The sequence below is a fragment of the Elephantulus edwardii genome, unplaced genomic scaffold (assembly GCF_000299155.1).
Source record: "Elephantulus edwardii isolate Elephantulus edwardi_28Jun2011 unplaced genomic scaffold, EleEdw1.0 scaffold00128, whole genome shotgun sequence".
Classification (NCBI taxonomy): domain Eukaryota; kingdom Metazoa; phylum Chordata; class Mammalia; order Macroscelidea; family Macroscelididae; genus Elephantulus; species Elephantulus edwardii.
The window spans coordinates 3,179,375-3,192,204 of NW_006399878.1; the positions used below are offsets into that span (position 1 = coordinate 3,179,375).

General features: G+C 38.1%; 1 protein-coding gene across 1 annotated transcript in view; it reads right to left on the bottom strand.

Moving 5' to 3' along the window:
• ZDHHC2 (zinc finger, DHHC-type containing 2) overlaps window positions 1–12,830 on the bottom strand; it is a 101,653-nt gene that overhangs the window by 55,302 nt on the left and 33,521 nt on the right. Inside the window, exon 2 of the mRNA XM_006893554.1 lies at window positions 108–134. Coding sequence (XP_006893616.1) covers window positions 108–134 — 27 coding nt within the window. The remainder of the gene's footprint in view (window positions 1–107; window positions 135–12,830) is intronic.

The following is a 12,830-nucleotide window of genomic DNA, read 5'->3' on the forward strand; positions in this document are numbered from 1 at the left end:
AATAAATAAATTAGATATAAATGAATTGTATTTACTTTTTCAAATAATTTCTAACATCTTATATCTAGGATAATTATATATATATATGTAACAATAAAATATTTTACCTTGTTCTCCAATGTTTTCCATGGACACTATAAAATAAATAGAAAAGGAGAGAATAGGTTATATGATGCTTACGGTAAACATAAGGCCTGACACAGACATAAGGGCATTTATGACATTGGTGGCTGCATTCAGCTGTGCCACTCGTGAGAGCACTGGCTCTGGCCCTACCTGGCAAAACAGAACCCTTTAGCACTCCATCATGGACTTTACTCCTATATTGATTGACTTATAGGTTTCCCTTTCAACTGTTGAGCTCAGATAACTGCAATGTTCTCCTGGTCAGTATATTTCCAGAGATATTTATTACCCTTTGTAAATTGGCAAGCACCTGGCTAGCTCATCAGAAAGCATAAATTGCAGAGTTCACAGAATGTGTTCTCTGTAAATTTAAATTCGTATGCCCAGTGATTTTCAACACTGGGCCAATTGGCAGCACCATAATAGATGGGGAAAAGATTGAGGTTGTTAACAACTACAGTTTGCTCACTCCACAATCGTCACTTTTAAAACACCAGCAATCAGGAAATCAAAAGACAAATTGCATTGAAAAAACCTGCTGTCATGGACTTATCCAGAGTGCTGAAGAGCAAAATGTTAGTCCAGATACAAAGGTGCACCTAATCCAAGCCATGGTCTTCCCGATTACTTGTGATGCATCAGAGAGCTGGGCAATGACTAAGGACAACAGAAGAAGAATCTATGCCTTTGAGTTGTGGTGCTGGAGAAATCTTGAACATACCATAGACTGCCAAGAAGACAAATAAGTCTGCCTTGGAGAGGGTGAAACCAAGTCTCTCCATGGAGAGAATTTTGAAGCTCTGCTTTTTGGGCACATGGCCAGGAGAGACTAGACCTTGGAGAAGGATTATCATGCTTGGAAAGGTAGAGAGACAGCGCAAGAGAGGAAAACCCCAGATGAGATGGATTGATGATACAGTGACTGGGGCAAGTGGGTCGGAAATAGTGAGACTGGCTCAGGACAGAGCAGGGTTCATTGCTGCTGTACATAGAGTCGCTATGGGTCACAGGTGGCTCGACGGCACATAACAATAACAATGCCCAATGACTCTCATTGTTCCTACTATGCAACCACAATACATGCCTAAGAATTGCACACTGCCGTTAGGGACTATTTTGAGTATCACAAGATAGTAGTAGATGAGAGAGCTAATAGCAGGACTGAGAAATTTCACTTAGTAACTGTAATAGTATTCCTATGTTTTGCATCGTCTTAGTATCCCAGTTGGTCTCCCTGTTGTAGAATCTTTTGGAACTTTTGGCCTATCTTAGCTGTACCATGAGAAGATTTGGCTCAATATTATTTGTGTATTTTTGTTCACTTTGATCCTTGGAAAAGGCAGTGTGTAGATCCAATTTGTTGTGACTGCCTCAGTGTCAGAGTGGAAGTGTGCTCCTCTGGGTTCTCAGGGCTGGTTTTTTTGGAAATAGACTCACAGGCCTTTCTTTCAAGGTGCTTCAGAGTGGACTCAAACTTCCGGCCCTCAGGTGAGCTGCCCTGCACATTATATCTTTATCATCTAGGGACTCTTAACTTTTTAAAAGGGCCTTAGTTATGAACTCAGGTTTCAATGTTTTAAGAAACACTAGAGTAAGAGAGTAATGTGAGAGATTTTTTAAATAGACTAATCCAACCAATAGAGCTCTGGTGGCTTCAAGGTACAGAGCTGAGCTGCCAACCTAAAGGCAGATGCTTTGAATCCACCAGCTGCTACACGGAAGGAAGATGAACAAGCTATGAGGTGATTCTAACTCAATAGTATACAGCAACAACAATCCAATCAGTATTTTCCCCAAGAAAATTATTTCCCAATCTCAGGTTAGGCATTTCTGCTACCAGCAAAGGCTCATGGTTTAGGAAAGCAGTCCATTCATTCATTAGTGGATTGTCTCAAGAATGAGCAAAGTGATCCTCATAGTGAGCTGATACATGCCTCTTTCTAGCTTCCACAGTTAGTAGCTAGGCTCTCACTATGGAGTAACAACAGAAAATACAAATGACAGAACTTCAAATATCTAAAATTATTGTGTCTGCCTACAAAGTACTCTGTTAGCGCAAATCACACAGTTTTCAAAGTTTCTCGCTAAAGCTGATCTGCCTCCTTATAGTGTTTCCTAGTTTCTCAATACCCTTTAACTTTTCTTATCCCCAGAACTGGACAGGCAGGCACAGACAACCTTTGACTTATAGCTGACCTGCTCCACAAATTTGCTTGCAAATCAGAGGTTAGGGAGTCAGAGTTCATTTTTTCACAGAACCTATGAAGTGATTCATAGAGTGAGCTCAGTGGGCCTAGTGAATACAAAGTTATGCTATTATGCTACCAAGTCAAAGGTGGGTGATTTTAATCTTCAGCCCTCAGGACTGGTTTTAATTGTTTTTGGTCAAACACTCTTCTAAGTGGTATAGCATTGGTCTGTCCATTTGCTGTACAGAGGTAACTCGTGGTTGCTGTGATGCTAAACACTGTGACACTGACGTGTCAAATGCAATAATGGTTACCCATGATGGACAGTGTTTGGTGGAGCTTTCCAGTTAAAACAAGCTTGGAAGCAGGAGTGCCATCCACTCCTGAAATAGCTTGCCCCTGGAAACTCTATGAATTTGGAGATATGATAGAAGTTATTATACAAGTGTTCAAGTCTTTCGTTCATAGGGTCACTATGAGTCATCTAGGACTTGACAGCAATTAACAACAACAAAAACATGAAGTGGTTAGGAGACATCCCAGGAAAGCATTCAAAGTAAAAGCAAGCATGGTTCTCTCACATCCTTTTTTTGCAGCTCTATGTAGGCTTTTGACTTCCTCATCATCAAAAGTGCTCCCAAAACAACTGATTGAATTTCTTGCCTGGAGCTAACCTGAGGAAATGGAAAAGCAACTTGACCAGATTTGTTAGTGAGGTGGAAGTGTTGGGGTTTCTGTTTGGTTTTTTTTAAAAAAAATTATTATTTATTTTAATGAAAATTTACAGAGACTTTGTATTTCTCTGGCTGTCAGAGTTGAAAAGAATAAAACAACATAACTTAAAAACAGTGAAGTTAGTATAAGTTGATCATATTTTTACTTAAGTCTAATCTATTGGTTGCTATACATTCCAAAACATGTTTGTAAAGTTATTTTTGCCATTCACAACTTGTTTCCCCAAATGTACTTCAAAATTCACAGATGCCCTATATTTTTTTTAAAAAAAATAAACAAGTTATACATGGATAAGTACTTATAGTAAATAATTCAAATAACACTTTAAACTGTAGATGTTCCAAAAAAAAGGCTATCTCCAGTCACACGCCCACCACAATTATGTTATGTGCTGTCGAGTCGCTTGTGACCCATAGCAACCCTATGTACAACAGTCCTGAAACCTGTCAACGTTGCCTATCCTGTGCCAACCATACCGTCTGTGACACACCTACCCTCTTTACCCCGTCACTGCATCAATCCATCTCATCTGTCCCTCCACCTTTCCAAGCACGATGCCCCTCTCCAAGGACCGGTTCTTTCTTGCTTATCCAATTTCCTGTCACTATAAGATCAGTTTTTAAAAACTGAGTGAAGAGGCTAAAAAGAAACCTGCTGCCTCAAAATCTTAAACCTGTTTTAGTATTAATTTCTCTAGTCACTAGTGAAACTAAGCTTATTTTTAAAACACAGTGGTTTTTGTCCCCTTTACTGAGTGACATTTTACTATTGGTCTATGTGGTTTTTATTCATTGACTCATCAGAACCTTTTATATATTCTGCACAGTAATCTCTTATGTGAGATATATATATATATATTTTTTCTCCTAAAATTATGCATAACTATTTTCAAACCATTTGATAAATACCTGCAAATTTTCATACCTTGTCATTGATTAAATAAAACTATCAAACTTTGATATTAATCTATTTATTTATTTTTGTTGTTATGTACTGTCAAGCTGGAACTGACCCTTAGCGGACCCTCTGGTGTATTTTCAGAGGCAGTAAATTGCACAGGAAAGAATGCTTATCTTTTTCCTGCGGAGGGGCTGGTGGAATTTGTACCTGATGCCTTTGGACTGACTGTCAGTAGTTGGAACAACCCATAGCTAACCCTCCTTCAGTGGGTTTTCAGAGGAAGTAAACTGCATGGGAAGAGACTTTCCATACCTCTCCACAGAGCAACTGGTGGATTTGAACCATGTGTTTTGGGGATTGTAGCACAACTTTTTACTACTAGGCCACCAGAGCTCAATACATGAATTAATCTAGGTTTTGCTCTATGATACCTAGTAAATTATTAATGTTTTAGTCATGTTTATTTAATTACCAGGTGACTGGTTCTCCTTACAGGTTAGTTTAATAGAAGAGTTAATTTCAAAGTTTCCTTTATCTAAAATTACACAGAAGACAATTTTCAAATATACATATTTTCATTCACTAATGACTGGAAAAGGTTACCATTTAGACACAAATACTTACCTAACATATAAGCATATAAAGATAATAAGAGAAAAATACAGAGTCATTTATGGAAAATTTATGGACTAATGGTAAGTCACTATAAATCAAATATAATTTTACTATATTAATACAGGAATTGAAATGCAATACCAAACATATTTATGATGGATCTTACAAAAATAACTTGGATTAATTTATATCTCATGAATGCTTTTCCATTTTGAAGTTCCATATATATGCCAAAAATATTATAGGTTTGGACTTTTCTGGGTCACATTAAAATTAATTATTTCATTAAAATGCAATACTTGACAAAGAACATCTGCCCCATAACTTTACTGAATGAACAACACAGCTAATTGGAAGCTACTACTCAGGGCATCTCGCAAGTGAAGCATAAACCTGTGAAACCGTAATTACTTCTTTTTTGTGTGCCTGCAAAACCCAAGGACAGTTTTACTTCTGTTACATGCAAGCACAGAACACTGTAAAAATTCAACTATTAATTTACAAAATCAATTCTCTGTCTTGGCCCCTAATACCTTTGTCCAAGAGTGCAGACTAGTCCTCTGTAAAGAAAGAAGACAATGGCGCCCAGTATCCTCTAAAAGAAAACAGTGAGGGAGGCACTTGGCTTCAGGAATTCTGAGAACAGAAAGTTTTTTAAGTTTACAGGCTTCCTCACTCTCCCTGCTTTGCACCCCCACTTTTTATTTTACTTTTTACATCACTAAGCTTAACAGTAAATCAAACAGTACAGCAAATGCTCTGCATAGACAGGCAAAATTCAATCCTATCTCTGCCACTTGCTATGAATCTCCTATAATAACATCTATGTCATTACAGCTGTCACATAAGGAGTTGTGCTTTCAACCCAAAACCAGATGGTTGGAATCCATAAATTGTTCCATGGGGAAAAGATGGCCATTCTTCTTCCCATGTGAATCCATTGAAATTCTCCTCTGAAATTCCCCTCCTCTAGAGGGTCACATACGAGTTTGTTCCAAATTGATGACAATGAGAGTGAGATATGCCAATGATTTTGAGTATTTCTTCCTGTGTCTGCTGGCCATCTAAATATCTTTCTCTGTGAAAAGTCTTTTCATGTCGTTTGCCTATTTGGTAATTGGGCTATCAGTCATTTTCTTGTGAAGACTATGCATATTTTGTAAACTTTTGTGATGAGACCCTTGTCTGAGATGGCATTGCCAAATGGTTTTTTTTTCCAGTCAGTACATTTTTTCACTCTGTTGGGAAAAGCTTTCAATGTGCACAGGAATTTAATCTTTAGAAAGTCCTATACATCAATTTTATCCTCTCCCAGTTGTGAATTTCTGGGTGTTCCAAGTCTCTCCTTGGAAGCTAGAATTCTGAAGTTCCATGTCATATACTTGGGGCACATGGCCAGGAGGGACTGGTCCTTAGAGAAGGACATCATGCTTGGAAGGGTGGGAGGTTAGTGCAGGAGAGGAAGATGCTGGATGAGATGGATTGATACAGTAACTGGGGCAATGGAGGGAGGTTTGTCAGAGTCAGTGAGACTGACTCAGGGTAACGCAGGCATCAGAGCTGCTGTACATAGGGTTGCTATGAGTCATAGATAACTTTATGACACATAACAAAAACAACAATTGGGATTGCATTAAACATATAGATGTCATTTTAACTATATTTTGAATCTTCCTATTCATGAGCAGGAAACATTTTCCCATTTAGTGAGGTATTTTCTTGTTTCTCGTAGAAGCACTTTGTTGTTTTATTTGTAAAAGTCTTTTGTATCTCTATTTAGGTTTATACCTAAATAGAGATTTCATTTCATCTGATTCTGTTGTGATGTCAACTCTATTATTCCTTAATCGAATTGGCTGACTGTACAGTTTAGACGTTCTGTATCACTGTTATGTTTCTTTTGAGTGGACCTATCCTTTGGTGAGAGTGGCATGTGAAAGTCTTCCACCACTACATTTGTGCTTTCTATTTTTATTCAATTCTGTTAATTGTCATTTTACATATTTTGCAAGTCTATCATTTGGTGAATAGATATTGAACAAGGTTATGTTTCTTGATTTACTGTGCTTTTTTGGTCATTATATAGTGCCCTTCCTTATCTTTTATGGTGTTTTCCATGTTGAAGTATTGCCAGGCCTGGTTTGGTTTTTTGGTGTTTTGTTGTTGTTGTTGTTGTTGATTTCATTAGCTTGGTATGTTCTTTTCCAGCCTTTGATTTTGCATCTGTCCCCTCATTTTTTAGATGTGTCTCTTGTAGGTATTGATGTGCTTTGTGGTTTTGATATCCATTCTGCTACTTTTTTCCCCTTAATTGGTGCCTTTAGTCCATTCACATTAAGTGTGTTTATTGACAGGCTGGGTTTTATCACTGCCATTTTGTTGTTTCTTTTTCTATTATTTCTGGTTACTATGGTCTATCTACTTTCCTTTGGTGATTCTGTGTGGAGGACTTCCTTTAGAATTTCCTATAGAGTTGGTCTTGTTTTCACTTATTCCTTAAGTTCTCACTTTTATGCAAATAACTTAATTTCTCCTTCATACTTGATGGATAGCTTTGCTGGGTACAGAATTCTCAGTTGGCAATTGTTTTCTTTTAACCTTCTGTATATGTAATCCAATTATCTTTTTCCTCACATGGCTTCTACTGAGAAATCAGAACTCTATCTAATTGCTTTTCTTTGTACGTACTCTGTTTTTCTCTTGCTGCTTTTAGTATTCTACCCTTACCTTTTGTTTTGGAAAATTTGACTATGATAAGTCTTGATGATTTTCTTTCTGGGTCTAGTCTATTGAGGTGCTCATTAAGCTTCTTGAATGTGGATTTCTCCATTCTTCATGATACCTGGAACATTTTCTTTTAGTACCTCTTCTACACTTTTCTCAGTGATTTCCCTGTTCTCCCATGTTCTCAAATTCTAGTGATAAGTATGTTGATCCTTTTGATGTCACACAAATAATTTGAAGGTTTTATTTTCTTTCCATCTTGTCTCTAAATTTTCTTCTGGTATGTTCTCATTGAGGTTTTTGTTTTCCAGCACACTGACTCTCTGTTCCATCTCTTCTGTTCTTTTTTTGTCCTTTCAATGTACACTTTCTGCCATTTTTAGTCTTAATATTCTGGATTGCATGTTCATGAATTCCTGTTATTTCTAGTACTGTACTGGCTGTACCCTCTCTGTCTTGTGCTGATTTTTTAAGTTCTTATATATCTTTATGTATAGTTTCAATCCTTTCTTTCATCTTTTGTAGTATCTTTTGTAGTTGTTCAAATTCCTCTGCATTGATAGATTCCTTCTGGCTCCCTGTCTTTGAAGTATTCATTTTCTTAGTGGTTTCCATTGTTTGCTCCATCATTTGCATCTTCTCCTGTAGCTGTTCAAATAACTCCACATTAATATATGTCATCTGGTTCTCTGCCTCTGGAGTATTCCCGTTATTTCTGACTTCCATTGTTTCTTCCATAATTTTTACCTTCTTCTGTTCATATATGTCAATATTTATCTTTTACCTCCCTGACTCTGAGGTATTAATCAGGTCTGCAATATACTCTGCTTTTTTTTTAGAAGGCTTAATTTGTTTTTCACCATGTTTGAATCTGCCTGCTGTTTTCCTGACATTATGTGAAGTTTTTCTTGGTGTTAGGCTGTTTCTATCGTGTCCATGTTGGTCATTGATGGTTATCTTTGTGATATTATTGATTAGTCACCAGCTTAAAAGGTTTACTTTATGGTGGGGGTAACTTGCTCAACTGGAAGTCCTTTCTAGTACTATGGAACAGGATAATATGTCTTTCCTAAAATCCTTCAGGTCCTCTCTGGTTTGCAGTGCAGGCCTGCGGGAGCAGTCCTTTCTCTATTGTCCTCCTTTGTCTCTAGAGTGGCAGAGTGGTGGAAGACCTGGTGCTCCAACTTAAGCAATTTCTGTCCAGGGGGCTTTAAAGGTAGTTTTTTTCTCTAGCACCTCAGTGTGCCGGTTGTTAAAGTGAGTTTATCACCGGATTGTACTCCCCTCTCCCAAACTCTACTGTCCTCTTTGGTCCCTGGGATGGTCTCATAGTGGCAGGGATCCACAAATGGAGAAATCTCTCTCCAGGGTAGTTTCTGGGCCTTCCCTCCCCCGCACCTGAAATCGAGTCTCTGGTCTGATGAAGTCTTTTCTCTTGAACTCTATTGTCCTCCTTTGTCTGAGGAGTGGCACACAACCAGGAGCTTTGACTAGGAGGACCTGGAGGCACCATTCCCTCTAGCACCTCAGTGTGCCAGTGATTGAAGCATTCTCTTCTGAAGTCTATCGCCTTCGTCTGCAGAGTGGTGTGCAACTAGGTGCTCCAACTCAAGCAGTTTCTGTCCAGGGAAATTTGAAGACAGTTCTCTCTCTAGCACCTAAGTGTGCTAGCTGTGAAAAGGAGCCTCTCACCTGGTTGTAGCTCCTTGTCCCAAACTCTATTGCCTTCTCTAGTCCCTGGCATAGCCCCATGATGGCAGAGATCCATAGATGGAACCTAATCACTTTTGAGAAATGTTTTATTAAAAGAGTAGAATGAACACACATACACACACACACACACACACACACGACTGACAGGTGCCAAAGAATGCCAAGAGCTACTAATAAAGTAAGAATCTCTTCATGAAGCTACACCCTCAATTTGTCTTCTAACTTCCAGATAATGAGACAATAGGTTCCTATTCTCTCAAGCCCACCACATTTTTAGTATTTCTTACTGGAGGTGACTCAGTGTCATCTAGCCACTATCACCACCACAAGGAAATTTAAGACAGATCATAGATAGCAAGCCACTTATAGTGGTTACCTCAGGGGACTGGAACCTGGGAGGAAGAATAAAATGGTTCTTTTTTTCTCTATACTTTTGATTATATGAACTAGGAGAAATTATCTTTATAATTTTATAAAACCTACAGAGATGATGATTGAATTACAGTGTTAACAAAGAATACCGAACATACCAAGGAATGCTAGAAAAAGAAACAAATTTTCTTGGAGGAAGCACAGCTAGAAAATGCTTTAGATGCAAGATGGCAGAATTTTGACTCTTTTACTTTGGACATGTCATCAGGTCCCTATCATGCTCTAAGTGGGACAATGACTAAGGATAAGAGAAGAAGAATTGATGCCTTTAAACTATGGTGTTGGAGAAGAGTGCTGAAGATCCCATTGACTGCCAAAAGAAAAAACAGGTATGTCTTTTGAGAAGGTGCATCCAGAGTGCTTCTTCGAGGCAAAGATGATAAAGCTTCATCTCACATACTTTTGGCATGTTTTGAGTAGAGATTATTCCTTGGAGAGGAATATCATCCTGGGAAAAGGGAAGGGGCAGTGAAAGAGAAGAAGACCCTCAACCACATGGGTTGACACAGTGACTGCAGCAATGACCTTGAGTGAGTCAGAGATTGTGAGGTTGGCATCGGATAGACCAGTGTTCAGACTGGTTGTTCATAGGACTGCTATGAGTTTTATTCAAATGGACAGCACTTAACAACAGCAATGGCAACCAGGCCTGAAGAAGAACATTATGTTTAGTAAAGTAGAAAAACAAAAATCAAACCCAATGCCATTCAGTTGATTCTGGCTCATGGTGACCCTACAGGACAGAGTAGATCTGCCCCATTGAGTTTCCAAGGCTGTAATCTTTACAGAGCAGACTGACACACCTTTCTCCCACTAGATGACTGATGGGTTTGAAACTCTGTTCTTTTGGCTAGTAGCCTAGTGCTAAACCAATGTAACACCAAGGAGATTTCCAACTGTCTAGGACATGGTGGCTTGGTAACAACTGTGAGGACTGGGTAGAATGTGACAGCATTTCATTCTGTTATATACAGGGTTGCTATGGAGTGGAATTTATTCAAGTGCACCAAACAATACCACAGCATGACGAGAGTGAACTAAGATCATTTGAGGCTCAGCCACACAGAATAGGGTAAATTGGCACTGTTAAAACTCTAACTTTCTCTGAGCCAGCACCACACATTCCTCACCTCTCTGCCTTTGCACAGAGAGCTGAAATAATTGTTCAATTTAGAATGCCATTAGACACTTAAAGGTGAAAATAAAAATTAAGACATAATTGAAGTTTCACTATCTTAGAAGCTGGGTTTTTTATAAAGGTGTTTCATCACAGAAACTTGTTCACTATAAACAAAAAGGTGCTACTCATTCCAAACACAGAGTAATGAGGCATAAAAGTTTCATTCGTAATGCAGCAATTAGTTCATGTGCAATCTCTAAAAGAGTGCTAAGGGCTATTTAATATGTTATAGTACCTGTTTTTTGAAACAGGAGTGGCATCCACTTCCTAAACAACATGCCTCCGGAAACTCCATGAACTTTGATAAATGTTGATAGAGGGGCTTCAGGTCTTTTGTTCATAGAGTAGCTATGAGTCATGCTCAATTTGAAGGCAATCAACAACAACAATTATCTATTTAACTTAATGACTAAAACAATTACTTTTCCTAAAAGATCAAAATTATGTAACTCAATTCAACTCACTAACATTGAATCAGAACTGACTCATCGCTGACCCTCTACTGATTTTTTCAGAGACAGTAACACATGGAAGGAGATTGCCCATCTTTCTCCAACAGAAATGCCCGTGGATTCCAAACGCCTACCTTTGGATTGTGTGGAGTTAAGGGTTTATTCAAAATGGCTTTCCAAGCCATTGTCTGACTTTGCCATGTGGATGGGAAGGAATATGCAAAAAGGTAATGCAAGCCTAGCCACAAGGGGAATGGCAGGTTTGGCTATTAAATTGAATGGATCCAGCAGCAGAAGGAAGATCTTCCATCAGCAAAGAGCCAGAAAATGCAACTGGTCCTTCAGGATACCAGATAGAGTAGGAGGGCCTGTAAGAGCAGCAGACAGATACAGGAACCACAGTAGGGAACCAGAGACCTGGCATGGGATGCGACTGTACTGGAGCCTTCTGTCCAAGTTTGTTGGAGGACTAGGGAGGGAAGAGGCAAAAATGTGGGGAAAGTAGCTGCAAAATAAAAATAAAAATGAAACAGTTGATACTAACTCATGGCAATCCCATAGGTATCAAGAAAGAGTAGTATTCCAAAGGGTTTTCAATGATCAATATTTTAGAAGTAGGTGGTCAGGCTTTTCTTTGGACACACTTCTGGCTGGGTGGGAACCCTTACCTTTTAATTAGTGGAACTTGTCAACTTTGACTCTGTAATTTACTTTTATTCATGAGAAATTACAAGAAGATATATATTGGGGTTTTTTTTAATTAAAAAGAAATCTATTTACAAGCAAGGTTTATTGCTTATTGTAGCTAATTAAGAATGTAACTGATAAATTAACTATCATTCATTCTTTATGTACCCACTAGGAGGAAAGAATAATAAACTCTTGTCCTATTCTAAAAACTCAAGTATACTTATGTAACTGTTATATAATTGCCTTTTCCAAATTAAGATTATCTCTACAGCTATATGAGTTCCTAAGGATACCATCAAACCCTTTTCTTTAAAGAGGTCTGAATATTCATGTCTATTTTGTCTAGACTGGTTTAATTCTATCTTTTCTAAAAACAAGGAACTATCTCAAAGATTATTTAAGCCCTATATTTCTCTGAACTTATTTTTCAGACTGTGGTTTGGGTGATTATAAAGGAAATATTTGCTGTCAAAATGGTATCTCCTACAACAATGAATGAATGGAAATCCAAATCCTCTGTAAATTTTCACTGAAATTAATAACAAATTTAAATTTAAAAAAAAAGAAAAAAAGAATTAAGTTAGAGTAAGGATGGGCAATGGATTTATAACTGCTCAAGCTAATAACACTATATCACGGCATGGAGGAGGAATAGTGGAAATGTATCCACATTTACAACATTCCTCTTACCAAAACCATTTATGGAAAATAGGTACTGCATTGGAACATATATCTCTGGATTGGAAATGATGATATTGATAATACTTCTAGCCATAAGCTTAAGAGATTATAATGTTCAAAATTATTTGTTATACATTTGCTTAAATTTTTCCCTCTGCTAACAACTGATCTCTAGAGGGAAGAGAAAAGACCAGAGAATGGCCAAAATTATTGGGGCAGCTATTGCTGCCAGTTTAGGGCCTGTGTAAGGAAAAGGAAGCCTTACTCATATACAGTGCCACCCAAATTTAATAAAGGAGGTCAGAATTGCTTCCACTGTGGAAAGCTGGGCCACTTCAGTAGACAGTGTCACAGACGAGAGCCACAGATAGGCAAGGGAGTAGAGAGGAAGCT